Source organism: Dendrobium catenatum, unplaced genomic scaffold (assembly GCF_001605985.2).
Source record: "Dendrobium catenatum unplaced genomic scaffold, ASM160598v2 fragScaff_scaffold_621, whole genome shotgun sequence".
Classification (NCBI taxonomy): domain Eukaryota; kingdom Viridiplantae; phylum Streptophyta; class Magnoliopsida; order Asparagales; family Orchidaceae; genus Dendrobium; species Dendrobium catenatum.
In genome coordinates this window covers 20,573,206-20,597,332 of record NW_021319083.1, presented here as the reverse complement: position 1 = coordinate 20,597,332, position 24,127 = coordinate 20,573,206, and the positions used below count along the sequence as shown (strand labels likewise).

Here is a 24,127-nt window from a genome sequence, read left to right as displayed (position 1 = left end):
ATCGCCATCAACTCCCTCTCATAAACTGATTTCAGTCTGGCTCTGGCTGTCAAGACCTGGGTGAAGTAGGTGATGGGTCGATGGTTCTACATGAGTACTTCTCCCAATTCATATCCTGAGGCATCTGTCTCTATTATGAAAATTTGAGTAAGGTCTGGTAGGGCCAAGGTCAGTACAATTGTCATGGCTTTCTTCAAGCTCTCAAAAGCTATTGTGGCATCTTCCCCCCATAAAAACCATCCTTCTTCAGTTGCCTAATGCGATTGTGTTGTACCCCTTCACGAACCTTCTGTAGTATCATGTTAGTCCTAGGAATCCCCTTAACTCCTTGAGATTCTTTGGTACTTGCCCCCTCAACATATTTTCAATCTTGTCCTGATCTGCTGCCACCCACTCTATAGAGATGATATGCCTTATGTACTCCAAGTTAGCATGGGAAAAATAACATTTCTTCAGATAGGCCTTCAACTAGTGCTCCTGTAACACTTCTAGAACCCTCAAGTCAGTGCTTCTCCTATGACTTGCTATAAACCAGGATATCATTAAAGATTACCAACACAAATCTGCTGAGATGAGGTCTGAAAACCTTGTTCGTGAGGGATTGGAAAGTGGTTGGGGCGTAAGTGATGCCAAAAGATATCATTATAAACTTATTATGCCCCTCATGAGTTTTGAAAGCCGTCTTGGGTACATCCTCCTTCATCTTGATCTGATGGTCTCCGGATTTCAAATCTATCTTGGTGAAGATAACCGCTACACTCAACTCATCCAACAGTTCATTGATCACTAGGATGAGAAATTTGTCTGGCGCAATTTCCTTATTTAACACCCTGTAGTTCATACAAAACCTCCAACTTCCATCTTTCTTTTTAACCAGTAATATTTGGCTAAAAAAGAGCTAATATTGGGTCTGATAATCCCTGCTTCCAGCATCTCTCTAATCAGCTTCTTAATATCAACTTTATGAAATTTTGGATAGTAGTAGGGTCTGACATTGATGGGTGACACACTTTCCTCCAAAGTAATAGCATGCTCCTATTCTTAGTGGTGGCAATCCTTGCGGTGGTTGAAAAATCTCATTGAATTGATGGATCAATAGCCATATTGAAAGAGGAACTTTCCCTCCTTCCTCTAATTTGATCCCCTCTAACCTATGTTGTTCCACCATGTACCCTTCCCTAACTTCTTGGATACTCCTCACCATGGTTTTAAGTGACACCATGGCTTTGGAGAGCCCCCCATCTCCCCTTATCACTACTCTTCTCCCTTCCACCATCAGCTCCATCGTCAATGCCTTCTAGTTGACTTTGGTGTCTCCCAAGGTTTGCAGTCACTTCATCCTCAGGATGACATCAGTGCTCCCTAACTCTAACGGGAGAAAATCCTCCTCACATGTATCCCCTGTATGGTCAAAACCACTCCCCTACATATTCCCTGGCACATCTCCACCTTCCATGTGCCCATCATCACTCCATAACACCATGTATCCATCAATTTCATCCCCAAATGGTTCACAATCTGGGTGGAAATGAAATTATGGGTAGCCCCACTATCATTCAACACCTCCACCTCCATATCTGTTATTTCCCCTTTCACTTTTATGGTATCTTTTGAGATGAATCCTACCACTGAGTTCAAGGATACCTCCATCTCTTCATTTACCTCACACTCACCTCCCTCCTCAATTCCTTCATCATCACAGACGATGAGAACCTGAAGAGTTCGGTCCCTACATCTATTTCATGTAGTATACTTCTCATCACACCTGAAGCATAATCCCTTTGCCCTCTTCTCTTGCATCTCCCTTTCCATCAGTCTTTTGAAATTTCCCCCACTTCCCCCTACTGGCATCTCCCTGGAGGTATCACGAAGATCGCCTACTACAAGACCCTGGGTGTTAAAAAAGTGGTAGTCATCCTATAAGAGCCTCTTGAGCTGCTGCTCCTAGTTCCCCTCTCTAGATACTTTTGATCTTCCACCAATTGCGCCAACTCCATTGCCTCTCCCAAATGACGAGGCCTCATGACCTTCATCACAACTCTAATATCAAATTTGAGTCCCTTCATGAAGTTGCCATTCAATGCCATCTATGATAGTCGCTCCACTCAACTGGCCAAGTGCTCAAATCTCTCGCAATAGTCGGCCACTGATCTGTTTTGTACTTGTGCAAAGAAATGCTCATAGAAGTCCCCTCCCCTGCCAATTTAGAAGCGTTCTAATAAGCATTCCTTAAATTCCCTCCAACTATATATGGGTCTCCTCTGAGCCCTCCATTGATACCAGGATAATGCCTTCCCCTCCAAATATAAACCTGCTATTGTCAACCTTTCCTCCGTCAGCCCATTGATGGTGAAACACCTCTCCACCTTATAGATCCACCCGTGTGCTTCCTCCCATTCAAAATGGGCATCTTCAATTTTCTCACCTTCGAATCTCTCCTATTTCTTCGTATTCCTCCATAACCCTTTCCAAATTGCTTGGTTCTCCCCAATTCTCCTGATCTTCCCTTGCACGCTCATCTTCAAACCGCTTTTCACTTTCCCTCCTTTCTCCAAAATCAACACCCCTCCTACCATAAGTTTCCTCTTTTCTCTTCCCACCAGCTCCCCTTAGTTCATTGCCTCCATATACACACATCTCTCCATACCTTCCCCCTTTCTCCTCCATGATCTCCACATCATTTTCACTTATACGAAACTCAGAATTCGTAGTTCTTCCACCGGCCCCTTTGTCTTCGATGTCGCCGTTTAAATTTGACTTTTCAATAGCTTCTTCATCATCGCATGAAGATCAGAAACTTTGTCTTCCATGGAAGAAACCTTGTCTTCTATGGATGAAATTCGATCTTCCATCGTTATTTTCATTTGGTTCATCACCCCTTCAAGGCGTTCCTCCAATACATTTACCTTCTTGACCGCCATCAATATCTAGAATTTTTGTAGGTTCAAAAATCTAGATATTGATAAAAAAAATCAGCAAGAAACCCTTCCTCTGGACAAAGAACAACCGTTGAAATTCCAAAAAAATAGCCCACAACAGTCCCAAAATCTACTATGATACCAATTTGATAGGTTATACTTGAATATTTCAAGTAAACTCTAAAAAGATTAACTAAAACAGCCGGAAAACTCCACAAATCTAATGGAAAACAAGCAAAAACAATAGTTTTTGTCGTAGGAAGCAAACCAACGAAAGGAATAAAGCAAGATACAATTGATCCTCAATTGAAGAGGAGGATTGTTCTCTCCCAATCCCTAGATGAATCTTGGGTTCAAGACACCAAGAATAAGAACTCAAAATCAACCACAAAACAAAGCATAGCTTTAACCCTAATTCCTCCTTCTTACTTATAACAAACAATTAAACAATTAAGCCAAATTACATATTAGCCCTTGTCGCCCCCTTCTTTGGCTCTATCTTGTTTGACTTTGAATCTTTAGTGGACCCCATCCCCCTCTCCCTCTCTCTTGCTGCCCGCTTTCTATAAACATGGGTGGGCCCTTGGCAAGGGGCCGGCTGGATTGATCCAACAAGGATCGGTCTAACAAGAACCTCAATGGAAGGTGGAGAGAGGGGATGACATAACATGCTTAATTTTTTTAATTAAAATTTTGGATATCACTTACTGAAAGATAATAAATCTTGATAATTATTTTTATAATGATCAATATAGTCCTTAATTGCTCTACCCTCATTTAAAGATGTTGATGGCATAATGTTTTTATAAAAGAAATAATATTTAATTTTATATTTGAAGAATTTAATTGAAGGTGGATTCATTTTAAATTTAAGTGAGATGGTAATAAACTTATATCATTTATAATTAAATGATCTTGTATTAATTTTAAAATGTACAAGCGTGCATATAAATAATTTTAAGAATTCTAACATTAGATAGAATGTCCAATTTATATTGTTATGCATATAGTTGATTAACATGTTCAAGATGAATGATATTTATATTTAAATTTTCAATGATGAACATATAATGAGCTTAAAAAAATATCTTGTTATGTTGGGTATGGTAATCATATGTTTATAATGTCTGTATAAGGGGGACCATATACTTTCTAGGTGAGCCTTTAAGAGAAAAATGTCATCAAATGTTTACGCTAATGGTGGGTTTCGCTTGTGTTTTATTAATTTTTTTTTTTATTATGTAGCTTTCAGACTGAGTTCCGACCTTGTATTTTATAATGCCGGTCTAAAATAGTTCATTATCTTGTAATAACCAAAACCTCAACATTTATATATGACATATTCTAAAGCTAAGATAAAATATTATATGTTAAACAATAAATGATTATAAGTTATAATTAATATAATATACTGACACATGTACTCTTACCTAGCATAGTGCATATAATATATGGGCAGTTAACATTCATTTACAATTTTCTTCAATAGGATATTATATACCATGTTGTCCAAGCAATTTCATTTTGAAATGATTATAAGTAATATAATAAATTAATTAATGAGTATAATTTAATATACCATGTTATTTCATGTCCTTGAACATTTGAATTATGCATTATAGTTGTTATCTTAAAAAGCTATATAGCTCACTAAAAATTACTTTAGCTGATATTTTAAATAGAGAAAAGGAGATATATAGTTGAGTCTAAGGCTTCATTTGAAACGGTTTTTTTATTATTTCTTAAAGCAACTTTTATTAAAAAGCTGCAGCTTTTATTAAAAAGCTGCTTCAAGAAGCAGTAAAAAGCTGTCACAAACGAAGCCCAAGTAAGAATCATTTTTAGAACTTACAACCCTATATTTTGATGCTCCGTTTTGATGTTAGATATTAAGAATGCTACCATAATGTATGATGAAAGTTTGATGTTATGCATATAAACTTTGATGTTTCTCGTAAGCTCTATAGTGAAATCATAAAATATTTTGAGACACTTTCATGCAAATGAATTTACTTAATTTATTGGATCTTTGTGATTTAAGAATTAAATAGTAAGATATGTTTTGATTATTACATAAACCATCGAGCTATGACCAGTATTTCCATTAAGATAATTTGGTGGTTGTTGCTTGCAAATATGAGTGTTTTTTTTCTCGTACTAATCCTATATATTGGGATAATAAAAATGATATTCCAATTACTCGCAATTTAATCATTTATGAAAGTAACAAACATATTGAGATTGTTTGCAAATCACTGATCATCACCTTCAACACGACTCTTATCTTGCTCTTTATTTCTTCTTTTCTATCCATATTATTAACTTGCTTACTAAAGTTTTATTTGGGATAGTTTTTGTATTGTTTGAGCTTTTTAATACAAAATTTTTGAAAAAAAAGAAATTATACTTAAAAGCTATTTTAAAAAGCAGTCCCAAATGAAACCTAAGTCACATCAACTCCATGTCTTTTGCTTTTCAATAGGCAAACTCCGTAAGATATCTGCTCTTTTGCTTTTCAATAGGCAAACTCTGTAAGATATCTGTTAAAGATGCATCGTAAGTTTGTGGAGAGATGTTAGAGTTATTATGCTGTCCTATCAATATTATTACATAAAACTTTAATTTATAATAAGGATATATATATTATTTATGATTGTAATATAATCTTACTATGGAAAATGGTCTCTTTTTTTCTTTTTCTTTTTCTTTGTTGCTCAATTCTTTTGCTAAATACACACACATACATTTATATAAGCATATTACTCCATTTAAGTAAAGTTGTTGTAATTTTAGCTTCCAAATAGAAACAAGCCCAAAATTTTGATAGTAATGTCTACTTGGTGAAAATCATAATTTCAAGTTACTATTTAACCAGGCTAGAACCAGAAAGAGCTCAGGATGGTTAATTGCCCACTCTGAAAATCATTTTTTTCTTAAAAGAATAATCATTTTAACTATTTTGCCCGTCTTCAATAAACACAATTGCCCAAATTTTATGAATTTTTTTTCCTATTTCATACATAAAACTATGCATTTTACAATTCTATTTTTTCCACTTTCAAAAGAGAGACTAATTCCACCCCTACTATTTGGAGAATTACACAAACATTGAATGATTGCACAAACGAGGAGTTTCAAAATGAAGAATGGCTCAAACGTAATGTTGACAACAATGTGAAAAACTGAAAAAGTTTGCAAGTATATGATGAAAATCTTCAATATTTTCAAATAAAGTAAATAAAACAAAGACTATTCTTCTGAGATAAAATAATCTGCATTCAGAAGTATTCATTTGTCACTTCGATACCTCTGTGCTTTAAGATCGAGCAAACAAAGAGGCATTAATCTGAACTGCTTGGTTCATAATAAATACCCTTTTCATCACTGGCTGTCCCGAATAGATGTTCAGACTGCATTTTGCTAATCAAAACCTTCAATCTGATAATTAAACAAATAATGGAAGTAAATATTTTTATCAGAATAATATTCTCATTCTGGAACAATGAAAAGGATGCAATCAGCTATGTACATGCTGCTTTCCCATTCCTCTGTCACACACTAATATAGCATTGCAGCTTTTTATTATAGATAGGCTTCATTAGGGATGGCTTTTTTACTGCTTCTTAAAGTAATTTTTAATACAAAAATTAAATTTTTTGTATTACAAACCTGCTTTAAGAAGCATCAAAAAGCTGTCCCAAACGAAGCCTTGATCAACTGATCATACAAGGCTGTCAATTAAAGTGCATATTCATTAAGATTTTGTTTGGGACAACTTTCTTACTGCTTCTTAAAGCAGATTTTTAGTACAAATATGTAAAATTTTGTAGTACAACGCTGATTTAAGAAACAGTAAGAAAGTCGTCCCAAAACGAAACCTAAATCACACATTTAGGGGCTTGAAAATGGAGAGCATGGTTAACTCTCTAATAAAATGGAGAACACGTAATGAAAAAAATAGAGCATACATGCTAAAACAATAATGTTTTTGTTGTCAAAACACAAAAATCATCCTAATTACTTTCCAAAATTCCGGAGGCAAACAATAACAAAAAGAGAAATATCAACATGAGCAAATTTTCCTTGGCAACTTAATGGATCAGCGGCAAACTAATGAAGGAATCCATTTCTTATCTTTCACTTTGATCTAGGTTCTTATTTTTTCACTTGGTAAACAAGTCTATTTAATGGTTATCATCATTTTTTTTATCAATATTATATGTGGAACAAAATTTTCCCTACTCACGGACTAAAATATGAAAAATCTCATTTCCCAAAGACAAAGTTCGCTTCAACTAATGGAATGGGCCAAAGATCTTCTATGTTGGCCATCCTTAAAACCCAACCAACCTGTGCTTGCTAGCTGGCCAACCAAAGCTATTTTTCCATTGATTCTAACCCTTTTGCTTGGACTATCACTCAAGATATGCAGGAACTAAAATTTAAAAACTATACCTGATGATTATATCTCATCACCCAGGCAACTTAGGTAGACGTTTTTATAATAATATATTAGCAAAGACAAATGCTCTTTAGAAATTTGAAAACTAACACGATAATTTAGTTTAGTCAAGTTTATACAACACGAAACTAATGCATGCAGAATTAATCAATAGATAGTAAATGTTGCTTTGTACTAATGCATTTCAAAGCACAATGCTCAAGCAAAAATGCAAAAGGATTTTGATAGGAAGTGGATGCACTTTTCACAGAAATAAGTGAATGAAATACGAAAAATTGAGAAGAATAATGCTCCAAAATAAATTTTATTGAAAGAATTATAAAGAGAAATGCAAGATATAATTGGAGAGCAAGATCCGGCTCTCCAAATATCTAGCAGTCAACTAGAGTCCAAATAACTTAAGAATAAACTAAATTCAGCAAACTTCAAAATATCCTCTAAAATCACCCTATTGTTAGCTTTAAATAGGCTCCTCTAATTCCCTCTCAAATCAGCCCCCTTTTCCCAAATAATTCTCTCTCAATTGTAATTAAAACTTTCCTAAATAGTTCTCCCTTCATTCCTCCTTCCTTTCCCTAAATAATTCCCTCTTAGATTTTGAATTTAAATTATATCTCTTACCCTAAATAATTCCCTACCACAACAACATCAAGTCTTTGTCCTACTACGCGGGGTCGGCTACATGAATCCTTTGTCTCCATTTTATCTTGTTAAAAGTCAAATTCTCGCTTAAATCTAATAAATAAAGATCATTTCTAATATTTTCTAGCCAAGTCTTTTTATGTCTACCTCTACCTTTCTTAAAATAAGTCAAATACTCAAATCTAATACCTATAATTTCCTAATCAGGTCATCAAAAGGCAGCTGTTTTATGTGACCAAACCATCTAAGGCGACTCTCTCTAATCTTATCTTCCACTGGAGCTACTCCAACCTTTTCACGCATATGCTCATTCCGTATCCTATCTCTAAGGGTAAAGCCACTCATCTACTTGAGCATCCTCATCTTTGCAACACTTACCTTAGTATTATGTTTCTATTTTAATGGCCAACATTCGACACCATAAAGCATTGCAAGTCTCACCACCATCTTATAGAATTTTCCATTAAGTTTGAGGGGGACCTTTCCATCACACAACAAACCCGATGCATTCCTCCACTTCGATCATCCAACTTGAATTATGTTGATAATATCCCCATCTATTTCACCATCACTCTAAACAATAGATCCAAGATATCTAAAACATGTACTCTTAATAATGACTTGATTGTCCAAAGTCATAATCCCTTCACTAGGTATATTACTACTAAAATTACATTCCATATATTCAATTTTAGATCTACTCAAGTGAAAACCTTTAGACTCTAAGGTTAACCTCCATAATTCAATTTTACCTTCAACTCTCTTTGGTCTTATCAACAAGAAGAATATCATCAGCAAAAAGCATAAACCAAGGTACATCCTAGTGCAAATGTCTAGTAAGAACATCCATGACTAAAGCAAAAAGATATAGGCTTAAGGCTGATCCTTGATGTAATCCAATTGAAATAGGAAAATACTTGTCAAACCACCTTGTGTTTGAACACAAATAATACTCCTGCATGCATACCCTAAATAACTCCCTACCAATTACAATTAAAAAAATTCCTAAATAATTACCATTTGATTAAAAATCTTCCTAAATAGTCCACTCTTGATTAGAAAATTTCCTAATTCCCTCGAAATCAAATTGGCTGGTCCATCAGATTTCTTTTGTTTCAAAGCATAGAGAACAAAACAAAGTGATGCTTTAATGACCGAAGAAAATTCTATCAATAGTTGCTAGTTATATATGTAGTGCTTGATTGTATCGATCATGCATCGCTCACCTTAGCATCACACCATAGTCTCTTATGTTGTTTGTGCGCTTATATATTTCATCTTATACACACGAGTCTATTGTGCTATTATGATGTACCTACATATTTGATTGGGAGAGAATCATGAAGTTTCCTAATCAAGAGGAAATTATTTAGGAAGGTTCTTAATCAAAGGGAAATTGTTTAGGAAAAAAATTTATTACAATTGAAAGAGAATTATTTATGGCAAGTGATTTAACTTGAATTCAAAATCTAAGAGGGAATTATTTAGGGAAAGGAAGGAGGAATCAAGAGGGATTATTTAGGAAAGTTTTAATTAAAATTGAGAGGGAATTATTTAGGATAAGTGATCTAATTTTAATTCAAAGATGAGAGAGAATTATTTAGGAAAAGGGAGCTGATTTGAGAGAGAACTATGGGAGCTTATTTAAGGCTAACAATAGGGTGATTTCAAAGGCTATTTTGGAGTTTGTTGAATTTAATTTATTCTTATGTTATTTGGGCTCTAGCCAGTGGCTAGAGATTTGGGAGGGCTGGATCTTCTTCTCCAATTGAAGATCCAATTGTATCTTGCATTTATCTTTATGGTTCTTTCAAAAAAAATTATTTTGGGGCATTTTTCTTTTCAATTTTTCGTGTTTCATATGCTGATTTTTATGAAAAGAGCATTCACTTCCTATCAAATTGGTATCAAAGCCTAGATTTGGGTAGCTATGGCGGGAAGAAAAGTAGAAGTATTGAAAAGTGAAATCAAACAATTGAAATCTGATTTTGTAGAAAAGATTTCAAGGTTCAAAAAGCAATTTTCAGCCATCCATGAGAAGATCGATGAGAAATTTGCCATCATGGAGGCGATGATAAAGAAGTTGCCTGAGGGCTAAACCAAACCGACAACATCAAAGGTTAGAGCATCGTTGATCGGACATGAAAATGGGAGAAACACAACTATAGGGATAATGAGGGAGAATCATGAAATGAAAGTTTTTGAGAAAGAAGAGGATATGTCATCTTTGGAACCACTTCCAAGAAGGGGATAAATAAAGTAAGATTTTTGGTGTAGCTACAAAGTCTGGAAAAAAAAAAGTTAGGGACAAGATAGAAGCACCATACATGGTTCAACCATTCCTACAGGAATATCGAGAGGTGTTCTAGCTAGTTCACGGGTTACTTCCTCTGCAGGAATGAGCATACTATCATTTGGAAGGACAGAGTCTCACATATCAGTGTTAGTCTGTACCATTCTCCCCAACTCCATAAGGATGAGATGGAGAGATTGGTCAAGGTGATGCTAGAGGAAAGGATCATTCGACCTAGTGACAATCCATTTTTCAGTCTAGTGCTTCAATAGCAGTGTCCTTCGTACCATCTTGAGGACAATGTGGCACTTTGGTGGGGAATATTAATGGATTGGCCGATTTGATTGAGAGGGAATTATGAAGATTCCAAAACAAAAGGGAACTATTTGGGAAGGTTCTTAATCAAAAAGAAATTATTTCGAAATTTTTTTAATTATAATAGGGAGGGAATTACTTAGGATAAGAGATCTAATTTGAATTCAAAATCTAAGAATGAATTATTTAAGGAAAAGGAGGAGGAATTAAGGAGGGGGTTGTTTAGGAAAGTTTTAATTACAATTGGGAGATAATTAATTAGAAAAATAAATCTAATTTGAATTCAAATCAGAGAAGGATTTATTTAGGGAAAGCGAGCTGATTTGGGAGGGAATTATGAAAGCCTATTTAGGCTAACTATAGGGTGATTTCAGAGGATATTTTGGAGTTTGTTGAATTTAATTTATTCCTAGGTTATTTGGGCTCTAGCCGGTGGCTAGAGATTTGGAAGAGTCTGGATCTTCCTTTCCAATTGAAGATCCAATTGTATCTTGCATTTATCTTTATAGTTCTTTCGATAAAAATTTATTTTGGGGCATTCTTCCTGATTTTGCATGTTTCATCTATCATTTTTTTGTGAAAAGTGCATTCACTTCCTATCATATTATTATTGAAAGTGATCTTTAGCATTGTGCATAGATCTCACACGTTCATGTACATTGCATAATCATGATAGTATTTATTTTAATTTGATTTACTTATTATGTTGTGCCTAGCATATATTATTTTACATTTAACGTATTATCTTTGGAAGAGTCCAAGATTCGCGGTTCTTACGATCTTTTTGTGAGTTCATTATTTTTACTTTTAACGTATTTTTTTCTTCATTCCTCCATCTTCAACTTCCGGCGTTCTTCCACATCTCCACCACCACCCCACCTCCGAAATACCACCTCTAAGTCCATTTGAACTCCACATTCCCAAGCACCACCCGCCGGCCTAAGTCCCTTCTCCCACCCAACCCGACGCCAACTCCTCCCTCCCAATCCTTGCCGCCGGCCCATTACCACCTCCCCAACCACCGGCCTCCCCTAGCCTCCACTAGCCGCCGGACCCTCCACCCAATTATGTTTGAATTTTGAATTTCAAAATTCAAATCTACATTAATTACTTACCTAATTTATCCCACTACTAATTTGGAAAGTATTAACATTTGAATTCAAATCTATATTTGAATTTCAAAAGCTTTCCCTACTAGTAAACTCAAATTAGGAAACCTTCCAATTATATTAAATTTGAAATCAATCTCAGATTTAATGATAATCACTCATTAAATTCTTCCTGAACCCACATACATTGAATCTAGACTCTTTCCTCCCTTCTCTCTCCTGGCTGAAATCTTCCCGTAGCCCCACCCCATTAATTGTCCCTAAATTAATTCTCCAATCAAGCACCTAATCTCCCGCAGCCTTAACTGCCTTCTCCAAGCCCCATCCTCATGTATTTTCCCCATTCCTAAAGTTGCTACGGGCTGTCCAAATCCCTGGACAGAACATGCATGCTGTCCAGAAATCCTAGACAACTCCATTGCTGTCCAGGAAAAGTTCAGCTGCTGTCCTGAACTAATTCCAGAATTCTGGAAAGATTCTAGTGGCTGTCCCAAACTTTTGAACCAGGAAAACTGCTGTCCTGCCCATTCGGAATTGGTCCATTGCCGCCCAGAATATCCCCAGTCACTATCCAGAAGTATCATACTCACTAGTCAACCCGTGGATTACCCGCCTCCGGCTACTTCTCCAACAGACTACACTTTGGGCGCCTTTTGTCTCCTAGTGGCATCGCTCGGGAAGCTCCGTTAAAGCTCCACTGTCAAGAGCGTGAGTGAGGGACCCAAGATGAAGAGTTCTATTTATTAACCGTGGATTATTGTTTCTCACCATAACATTACTCTCTATTTATATGTTGTCAATTTGATATTGTCCCGTTAATCTAATTATAACCGCATGCCTTACTTAATTTCGACTTGATAATTCTAAAAATCTAACTTGGGTAAGCATTAATTCTATAACTAGCAAAGCTTTAAAATCTTATATTAAAATCCCCAAGCAGTTCTTGTTTCCATCGCATGTTGTTTCACATCATGACCCTTGGAAAATTTGTTAGTAGGAGTAAAAGAGAAATGAGATGCTAACTTGAAGATCTCTTTATCAGAAAAAATGAGAGCTGGAGAATACACAAAGGCAGCTTCTAATGATTTAGAGATAAACCTTATGAAACTATATAGAATAACAAGATGTTGAAGGACGAGGACCCTTCTTACACCTACAAGCCTCAATAAAGGAACGAGGACCATGTTATCACTAGTCACGTCATGCATTATGCACTATAATTTTACAAGGACCTTTGCGTTATGTTACATTATTTGTGATTGTCAAGTATGGTGTGGAGACCAGGTTATCACTAGTTCATAAAGACATGGGTGATGAAGATAGATCTAATGAGAAGAGATCTTGATGCAAGCAAATATTTGGGAAGGGACCCAAATTTTTGCATGCAAAAGAAACTCTTCCTAGATAATAGAAACATACATGAACTCACAAAAACTAGACAAATTAGACAAAAAATAAACTTTTTATAAGATAAAAGGCTATTACAAACTTGGACACAAACACCTTACAAACTTTGACAACATAAGCACAAATAAAAGACACCTAAAAGAGCTTGCCAATCGTTGAGAAGAAGGATACAGGTGGGGTGGATACTTGCGTAGAGAAGAAGAGGTTAGAAGATTAGACGAAGTATAGCTCGCAAGCTATAGAGAGGAGAGGAAGGAGAATGACATAGCTCGCAAGCTATTCCATAGAAAACCCTCAGTTTTTATCTCCAAAAATCATAATTTTTCACCACCCTTTAAACATACAAAACATCTCCTATTTATAAGAAAAGAAAGAAGCTAAACAACCACTATATTAGGGAATATGGAAGACCAAAAGTCACCAAATAGAAGGCCAAAAGACGGCAGCTGAAAGGTCCTAAAAAATCAGCCAAATACATTCCCAAACAGCCAGCATAAATTTTGCACGGGACAGCAAAAACTGCAGCAGGAAAACTGCACAGAAAACAGGGAAGAGGCCACCGAATTCTCCCCCCCCCCAAACAGCCACAGGAAATCATCCACCAAGGGACCCGAAAAGCCAGCACAGGAGACAAAGGGGCAAGGCACGGGAAACCAACCAGCAAGAGAAAACCGAGAGGAAGAACCAGGGGAACACCAACAGCCAGCAGAAACCGAAAAGGCAAAGGGTAGAAACCAAAGAGACAAAGGAAAAGGGGGAATGAATCTAATAAATCTTCAATTTATGAGCTTAAGACACTCAACTAGATATTAATGAGCTGATATCTAGTAGAGGATATTAAAACTCATCAAAAATAAAACCTAACTTGTTTTTACCCCCCATTGCCTACATCAATTCTCCCCCACTTAAAAAAGCTCATCTCCAGATGAGGAAGCTTTCGATTTTTCCTGAGGAGACGAAGTAGGAGCTTCAAGCTCTTGAATTTTTTCTGCGTACCTTTTCAATACATCGTCTCGCTCTCGCTTGAATTATTCTTGCAAAAGTTGTTTCTTTTTCATGCACCGCTCCGTACACAAATGCATCTTCACTTGGAGCTTGTATAGCTCATTCTGTAGGGGATTTGTCGAATCTCCATCTGTCGGAACCCATCTTATCCATAGGGACATGGTCTTCAGAAACTTCTGTATTGCTTTCTTCCACAATGGACTCAATTTTTTGTGATTTTTCATTTTTCTAAAAAAGGCTCAACAAAACTTAAATCACTTGATAACAAGACAACAAATCGGGATTTGCTAACCCGCTCTGATACCATTTGATGCAAGCAAAAATTTGGGAAGGGACACAAATTTTTGCAAGGAAAAGAAACTCTTCCTAGATAATAGAAACTTACATGAACTCACAAAAACTAGACAAATTAGACAAAAAAATAAACTTTTTATAAGATAAAAGACTATTACAAACTTGGACACAAACACCTTACAAACTTTGACAACATAAGCACAAATAAAAGACACCTAAAGGAGCTTTCCAATTGTTGAGAAGAAGGATACAAGTGGGGTGGATACTTGCGTAGAGAAGAAGAGGTTAGAAGATTAGACGAAGTATAGCTCGCAAGCTATAGAGAGGAGAGGAAGGAGAAGGACATAGCTCGCAAGCTATTCCAAAGAAAACCCTCAGGTTTTATCTCCAAAAATCATAATTTTTCACCACCCTTTAAACATACAAAACATCTAATATTTATAAGAAAAGAAAGAAGCTAAACAACCACTATATTAGGGAATATGGAAGACCAAAAGTCACCAAATAGAAGGCCAAAAGACGGCAGCTGAAAGGTCCTAAAAAATCAGCCAAATACATTCCCAAACATCAAGCAGAAATTCTGTACGGGACAACAAAAACTGCAGCAAGAAACCCAATTATCTCTACCCGTTGGAATTGAAATTAAGTTCAGAAAATCTGAATCAATTTCCCTCCAATTGAGGGAAAGGGCCCCCACCCCCCCCCCCCCCCCCCTTCCCCCCAAACAACCACAAGAAATCAGCCAGCAAGGGACCCGAAAAGCCAACACAGGAGAAAAGGGGCAAGGCACGGGAAACCAACCAGCAAGAGAAAACCGAGAGGAAGAACCAGGGGAACACCAACAACCAACAGAAACCGAAAAGGAAAATGGTAGAATCCAAAGAGACAAAGGAAAAGGGGGAATGAATATAATAAATCTTCAATTTATGAGCTTAAGACACTCTACTAGATATTAATGAGCTGACATCTAGTAGAGGATATTAAAACTCACCAAAAATAAAACCTAACTTGTTTTAACCCCCCCTTGCCTACATCAGATCTCTATTCTCATCTTTTATAGTAGAGTTATCCTCCTATAGATAAGGTTGCACATAGAAAGGTCTCTGTTCTTCAAAGTGACATGGATAGAAACAAAATTTTTTTTGGTAGGTGCGTTGTAACACTTATATTCTTTTTGGGTTTACAAGTAACCTTCATAGATAATTTAAGTACTATAAGGTCAAGTTTTCCTCTATTGTTACTGTGAAAATGCTCAAATGCGTTTCATCCAAGATTTATGGCTTAAGATTGTTTGTGGTTTTTAAATTTGGATAAGATTAAGAAAGTACTTCTATTTGTATTTTGAACTCCAGAACTTTGGATGGCAACCAATTTTGAACTCCTGAACTTTGAATTGCAAACTTTTTATGCTATAAGAACGACTTCCAATAAGATTTTGCAACATTGCCGAAGATGATACTCACACTAGTTTTGGATCATTTTATGAAATTTCGGAAACTCGTGTAATCATTGCTGGACAACAATTCGCTTAGTACCTATTACCTTAGGATATTAGAGGGGCCTCATGTGTCACTATAAATTAAGTAAAAGGAAAATATTTATTAAAATTTCTTTGGTCTATGCTTGCCTTAAAATTATTTGCTTTTTTGCCGTCATCATAAGGCAAACTGACTTCAATAGTGACCAGAGAAGCTCTCCCAAAACTTGAACATAACATGTTGGTACTCATAGTAGTGATTAAGTTTGCAGTGAGGGAAGAAAATGCAATGATGAAGACTCCTAGGAGAGATTCTACAACCATTGGATAGCTCTTAGTGGATTGCAAAGTCAGTGCAATCAGGCATTATAGTCTTGGAGCTAGGAAAATCATGGAATGCATACAGCATGAGGCTACATTGCAGAGTTGGCATTGCTTGTGTGCATTGTGGCACAAACTAGTTGAAGAAATGCCATCCTAGACTTTCTTGGGAGCATTGAGCATTACTTCAGTCTCCATGGATGTGAGGCCCTATTGGAATTGCAGTTGGTGTGGAATAGATATTAGGGTGGAGGGTGTGAGTGAAATTCACAAATTTGGAGATGTCTACAACATAGAGTGGTGAAATTGTGTGGAATTGAAGTTGACTTTTCGAGAAACCATGGCAAGAGAATCATGCGTGGAAGTATAATTCTTGGAATTCATATGCAACGAAGGAAGATATCGTGAATGGCTTGAAGGTCGAGGGCGACAATTAGTTGCGAGATATGATAGGCCTTTGCGTTGGGCGATGAAGGCCGAGGAATTAGGTGACGATCAAGGTAGAGAATGTGTAGGACAATGAAGGCTGAGACTCAATTATAAAAGCCTAGGAGATTGATACCATGTGAAATATACAAAAGTCTTTCATATTCATCAAAGTATTTAATAGAAGGTAATATGTATGCTAATATAGGAATTCATATAGGAAATATTAATGTTTTTCATGTTAAATATAGATTAAAAAATATTTTTGAATTTTCTTCCGTAGCATCTATCAATGGGTTCTTGATTTCCTTCTTTAGCATGAGTCTGTGCAATCCTAATTTCTTCATTGTCATGAATCATTGGGATGTTGATTTCCATCTTTGACATGAATCTATAGGTTTCTACAGTAAGAAGATCTATCCAACACGTCTTCCAAAACTAAGTAAATTGAAACCTTCCTTTTTGATTCTAGAATTTGCAAGGTGAGCTTTAAGTACTGCGATATGTAGTTGATTTGCTTCAACCAAACGCATATCTAATTAGATGTCTAGAAATATTTGAATTTCATTTTTTTATTGTCAGGTGAGTTTGTGCGCATTTCTTTTTTATTTGTTGAGACTTACATTTGGTAATTACGACGTTGACTATTTGTGTTTTATCCAGAGATGGTGAACTATCAACGAGCGATTTGCAGAAAATGGTTCAAGCATTACCTGAGTATAGCAAGCAAATTGACAGGCTTTCTCTACATGTTGAGGTTATTCTTATTATTATTTTCGAAGTTTTTACTATATTTTACTTAATTATCTTTTGCATACATTTGCAAGATGCTTGTGTTTGTTAATGGTCAGCATGCTTCTGCCTGACAGACTGATGAACTACATGCTTTCTAATATGAACTTGAGTTTTTTTTTCTTATGAATTCCTTATTTTATTTGCATGTTCCCCATGTCTAATTATTAATTTATTTTGTTATTATAGTATAAAATTTGGAGCGTGACATCAAAATTTTATAATAAACAGTATAATAACAAAATACTCGTTTTGCTTCCTCATTTAGTAGCACTCATGACAAGGATGGACATAATATTTAATGGTTGTTATTATCTTTTACTCGAATCTTGTATTATAAGATTATGCAGTATTCTTATCATCATATCCTTCTCTTTCTCAACACGAATTCTCTTTTGTTATGGGTCTCAGTTTTCTTAGTTTTTTTTTTGTGTTGCACAGCGCAGATTGTGCTTGTTCATATTTCCAAATATGCTTTTCTTGTTTGATTTTCTTCTTGCCACAATTTTATTCCTTACCAACAACGTAGTTTGAATATAGCTATTGCTCAGGGAAACTTGATTTTGTCGCTAAATAAATCTGAACTTCTGCAAGTTTGTGTGTTATCTTCAAAATCACTGGCAGCATCCTTATCCAACACTATATGACTTGAATATTGTTTTCGACAAGGAATTATACCAACTCCCATTCTGGTTCTGAATATCTTAAATGAAGTTTGCAAAAGGACCTAATTTTCAAGGTCTTGTATTCACTGAAGAATGAGTACTAAAACTGTTCACCTCCATTTCAACAATATAATCCTATGCAGATAGCCGGGAAGATTAACAATGTAATTAGAGAACTGGGACTTCGAGAACTTGGGCAACTGGAACAGGATCTCGTCTTTGGAGATGCAGGGACTAAAGACTTGAACAACTTTTTAAGGACGAAGGAGGTAATGCCAGTTAATTGCTTAAGTATGAACTAATACATCCCAGCTCCCAATTTGATTAGATATGAAATTTCACTTATCTCACAGGATGTTACTCCGGAAAATAAGCTCCGTTTATTGATGATATATGCATCTATCTTCCCTGAGAAGTTTGAAGGTGATAAAGGAGAAAAACTGATTCAGGTGGGCTTTCAATTTGCTATTCGTATAACATTGTAATCAAACTTATTAGACATAGTTTTAACATTCATTTTAATTGGCTATTTGCAATGTAGTTTGCCTTTTCTGGAAGCTGTTTTTGCAGTGTTTACTTCGTTGTTTTCCTTAGCATAACTCATATAGTCAGGACAAGGCTGGTGCAAAGAATGCACTTATTTGGTTTTTGTTTGTATTTTAAGATTCAGACCCACTTTTTAGTCATACTTATGATAGTACTGAATGAGGATGGCTTTCTGAATCGAAGTATGACATTTTCTTTTTCTATATTTTATTAAATTATGTGGGAAATATTGGCAGTTTAGTGCAAACCATGGCTTATCTTTTCTATGGATTCCCTATTTCTCGAAAATATTTACATGGCTGAATCCATGTTTTCATTTCTGGACAGTAATGCGTTGAAGCAAACCTGCAGAATAACTGAATGGGCGGGCAGTAATGTGCTGAAACAAATCTGGAAAGTAATTACATGGCTGTAAAATAAACACACGGTTGAAGCAAATATGAGCAGTTATGTGCTGTTGTTTACTGTCAATCCCTTGTTATCTTTCATAAATGAGGTGTATTTAATCACATGCGAGAGGGATACATTCAAGCAGCAGATGGTCCCTCTTTGGCTGCAATTTATGAGATTTTTCGTTTTTTTTGTAATCCCTTTCTAATGATGATATTCTTTGATAAAAGCAAAATAATTAAGTTTTTGTTGCAAAGTTCGATTTTGGCTTTCATCCTTCTCTTTATGGTATACAATCTCAACATTACTATTTTCCTACTTTATATATATATATATATATATATTGCTTCAATTTTCAAATTCTTAATAGTTTTAGAGTCCAGCGTGCACTATCCTATGCTCTAGCCATTCACATGACAATATATTAAATGGCCTCTAGAGGATAATCTTCCATTTCTAAAGTCACCTATAAACATGAGGTGTACTTATTTCTCGGTCTATGAATGGGGTTAAAAATAGTATTTTACCAATCATAGGACACAAGTTCAATGGTCACAACTATCTTCAATTGTATCAATTCGTGATGATGTTTATTTGTGAAAGAGGCAAATTTGATTACCTGATGGGATCAACACTATCTTTGATTGCTCTGAGGAACTTCCTATAATTCTAGCTTGGGTTGCTTTTCCTTAACTTTGTATTCACAACTTCAACCATTCTAATATTTTTTCTTGGCTCAATTTTTAGTAAATCTCTTAAAATGATTGCTACTATTGCTAGTTTTCAAGTTCGATAGTGGTTAGGGTCCTAGTTTAAATGGATGTTACTATCTCTTTTGAGAAGGAGATTTGGAATTGTTCCACTTTGACAAAAGGTCAAATTGAAGGCATTCCTCATATTATACTTCATTGAAAAGTTTTGGCCATAACTTCTCATGATGATTCAAGGCAGATCCGAAAATCTCTAAGCAATCAGGATAGTGGAGAGCATTCAGTTGATAAAAACCAGCCTTCTAATGTTATAGTTGCAAATTCGATCCGCAGCTTTATATTATGGCTATAGTGCTGCATTTCTGCAGGAATATGAATGGTGCTGTTAACAGTATTGTGAACAGTGACTCCTTTCACAAGGTCCTTTCATATATAACTAAATTTTGCATGACAAAAGAAGCGATCTCTTTGAATTTGCTGCTGGCTTTTTTTACGTTGATCAATGAGATTTTCTTTACTTTTCAGCTGGCAAGATTATCACCGGATGATGTAAGTGCTGTGCACAATATTAGATACTTGATATTACCTGAGGGCAAGAAAGCATCTGGAGGTTTCTCACTTAAGTTTGATGGTTATAAGGTGTGCAACTAAGTCTTTAGTTATGAATTTTGATTAGTTTTGATCTCCTGTTATTGATTTCCTGCTAATTATTCCAAGCATGTTGTTGGCTAATAGAAGAAGAATGCAGCTCGGAAGGACCGTAGTGATGAAGAGGAGACATGGCAACTATCAAGATTTTATCCTATTATAGTGGTATGAATTGCGTTTATAATCATATTTTTTAGTTTTCAAGCTTGTAAGCATGTCTAATCGTTGCATATATGACTTTGTTTTGAGAGCAACCTTTGGAATTCTTATTGTTTTTAAAGAGCATTTCCTTTTTCAACCTTTGGAGATCCTTGTAGGCCTCCCAACATGACCTTTCTTCTGTTATCTTCCCTTCGAACTTCAAAAAAGGCCTCCCAAAGATTTGGAAGAGGATTGGTTCTCATGATTCGTCCTCTAACGCCATCGGAGTTCTTGTTCAAACCCATCAAGAATTTGAATGTTCTTTTTACCCCATCTATCTTCTGGTGAAGTCCATGATCTTCTGAACATTTCCATTGATGCTGTTCAAATATATATAATTGTTCCCAATAACGCGTTAGAGTATTAAAATATTGAGTTATCGTCAAGTCCTTTTGTTGACAGTCGTGAAGGATGGCCTCAATTGCAAATAGCTCGGAAGTGTTGTCGGAATTGGAGTAGGCCTCTTTAATGGCCTCCCATATTTCTTGTGTCATCTCGTAAAGAAGAAAGTTCTCACCGTTTTCTACATTCATGGAGTTGATGAGCCAAGACATGATCTGATGATTCTATGCTTTCCATTCTCTGTAGAGAGGATCACTTTGTGGTGGTATAGAGGCTTCACCAGTGAGATAGTCTGCTTTCCCTCTCTCGCAAATAAACATTCTCATCGATTGAGACCATTACAAAAAAATTGTTCCTTAAATATGTGGTTTGTGATGAGAGGAGGGAGAGGAGAAGACTTGTTTGCAGATCCAGAGTTTCCGGTGTTTAAACCGGTAATTTTTGGTTAGGATGATGAAATCTCGCTATCTATAGATATGGTTGGGTTTCCTCGGTTGAAAGAGAAGATGTATTTTGGGAAAGGGCTATCGGTGCTTGTAGAGAGGCTATCTACAGGATGATGGAGAGTTACTGTTGGTTGAAGGTTGGAAGAAAGGGAGGAAGGTTTGCCGCCGACACTCAGAGAAGGCTTTTAGGATCTTCTTAAGCTCTGATACTATAAAGAATTTGTTTGAGGGAAATTGTATTCAAATTTTATTCTTTGGAATCATTATATATATATATATATATATACACGCGCGTGTGCACATACATTCTAGGAGAATAAACAGAAAAAGAAAGATATTTAATCTAATTAATTATAATAAACAGAAGAGTAAAGTCATTTAATCTAATTGATTCTAATAATTATATCTTGCAGATCTTGGAATAAATCTCATGGATCTTGGTGTCAGTAGATAAAATCTCCAACTGTAGCCTACGATGGGCTCCCTCCTTGCTGCGTGATTCAACACTTATAATAAAGTTATAGGAGAAGTGCTATGGTGAGCTTTAAAAAAGAAATAGATTAATAATGCTTATACTCTAGTCATTAAGGATATGAATATAGGAGCTGTTACTTGTGTTCAAACACAAGGAGGTTGTACCAAGTATTTTCCTATTTCAACTATGGAATCAACTTTAAGCCCATATATTTTTTCTTTGGTCATGGATGTTCTTACTAAACATTTGTAGGAAGATGTACCATGGTGTATGCTTTCTGCTATTATTCTTATTGATAAGACTAGAGAGGGAGTTGAAGAAAATTCGAATTATTGAGGTCAACTTTAGAGTCTAACGGTTTTCGTTTGAGTAGATCTAAAATCGAATACATTGTCACACCCCATTTTGACCCCCTTTACAGTCAACTTGAATTGTAACAGAGAAAGAAAATCTAAATAGACCTCTTTTTACTGGCATCCATTTTGAACTGCTTCTATCAGAATCGGATGATTAAAAAGTAATATATTTAGACTATCCTGCCCTAACTAGTTTTTATATCTCATAATAAGAAGCATATTTAAGACATCTCAAATAAAATACAACAAGTAAAATATAGAGCTTTACTATGCTTTTTAAATTTCATCTACATATCTCAAAAGTTTTTGTACATCCTTCACTTGGACCTCTATGTACACCTAAAATGTATGTACATAAAAAAGGACAACGCTCTTTCAGTCTGATGCCCTATTGGCTCCTTTCCTTTTTCTATAGTACAACAACTACAAATGAGTTAGGGCTCAATGAAATACTCAACCACTTCCTTTTCTCATTCAATGTTTGGTCTGAATTACCAACTTTTAGAATTAAATGTGCTCTCTCATTCAAGGTTGGGTCTGAATTCCTAACTTATAGAATTTTGAGAGTATAGACTTACCTCGTCAGGTCTTTTGTCTTTACTTGTGCGGGTATATCCCTTATAGATGACTTATTTCATCTTTCCAATATCTTTCACTTTTAGCAATCATAAAATGTGTTATGATAATCACTATTCAATAAATCAACATATTTATACATAGATAAACTGCAATGAAATGTTATTATAAACATAATAATGTGAGGTTGCAACTATATAAAGTTTACTATTTTCTGTATTGTTTGAGTATCTCACCTCTTTTTTTAAAACAGTTGGCTAAATTGGTTCACCCAAAGTACTCCGAATTCTTTTTCTTTTGTAAACAACCTAAATATATATTTCTTTATTTGCACATGCTTATAAAATGAACAAAATAAGCAATATAAATATCTTACAAATTACCTCAAGTGTACTCTTGTTCATTCCATTCAAAATTTTCTTTCCTCTTCTAAACTTCTTTCCCTACTTCCTGTCCTTTCTTTTATATTTAACAACAACAAGCCCTAATTATCACAACAACATCTACAAATATTAGCATACTAAATTTCAACAATTACTCTTACCTGATTTTATTTTTTCTTTTTATATTTTTTTTCTGATTTCTATTTTCAGCTAATAAAAGCTGATTGTAGTGATTCATAACAACATACAACATTCACATGCTGTAATTTAATAATTTACAGCACCAAATAGTAATTAACAACCCTTACATATAGTTTTCGACAACCCTACAACAACGTACAACAACAAAATTACATAAGTAAACAACACCTCGTTTCAACCATTATTCATGATAAAACTACTAAATTCTGTTGTCCTGCACTTCATTCCAACATTTCCTTACCTGTAATTCAGCAATAAAAAACTGTAGCTCCAAACATGTGCTCGCCTCCTTTAGTGAATGGAATGAGGAAAAATTGGAATGGTGATGTTTCGATGCTTACCTAATTATCTTATATATATATATATATATATATAGTCTGACAGTGGAGCTTTAAAGAGCTTCCCGAGCGATGCCACTAGGAAGACAAAAGGCGCCCAAAGTGTAGTCTGTTGGAGAAGTAGCCGAGGCGGGTAATCCCACGGGTTGACTAGTGAGTATGATACTTCTGGATAGTGACTGGGATATTTCTGGGCGGCAATGACCAATTCCGAATGGGCAGGACAGCAGTTTTTCCTGGTTCAAAAGTTCGGGACAGCCACTAGAATCTTTCCAGAATTCTGGAATTAGTTCAGGAAGCAGCTGAACTTTTCCTGGACAGCAATGGAGTTGTCTAGGATTTCTGGGACAGCATGCATGTTCTGTCCAGGGATTTGGACAGCCCGTAGC

At 35.5% G+C, this 24,127-nt stretch overlaps 2 protein-coding genes across 4 annotated transcripts in view; one reads left to right on the top strand and one right to left on the bottom strand.

Moving 5' to 3' along the window:
* Positions 1-5,959: 5,959 nt before the first annotated feature.
* LOC110111483 (protein CROWDED NUCLEI 1) overlaps positions 5,960-24,127 on the bottom strand; it is a 37,879-nt gene continuing 19,711 nt past the window's right edge. Inside the window, exon 6 of the mRNA XM_020843389.2 lies at positions 5,960-6,356. Coding sequence (XP_020699048.1) covers positions 6,260-6,356 — 97 coding nt within the window. The 3' untranslated portion in view covers positions 5,960-6,259. The remainder of the gene's footprint in view (positions 6,357-24,127) is intronic.
* LOC110111484 (protein transport Sec1a-like) lies at positions 17,176-20,667 on the top strand. Of its 3 annotated transcripts, none has more exons than XM_028695245.1 (5): positions 17,176-17,426; positions 18,270-18,395; positions 18,480-18,575; positions 20,298-20,411; positions 20,511-20,624. In XM_028695245.1, exons 1-5 carry the CDS (start codon positions 17,367-17,369, stop codon positions 20,589-20,591), a joined length of 477 nt encoding a protein of 158 aa, XP_028551078.1. In that variant the 5' UTR covers positions 17,176-17,366; the 3' UTR covers positions 20,592-20,624. The 3 variants fall into 3 exon arrangements, with proteins under 3 accessions (XP_028551078.1, XP_028551079.1, XP_028551077.1); XM_028695246.1 differs by having other exon boundaries at positions 17,180-17,426; positions 20,490-20,595; XM_028695244.1 differs by having other exon boundaries at positions 17,183-17,426; positions 20,508-20,667.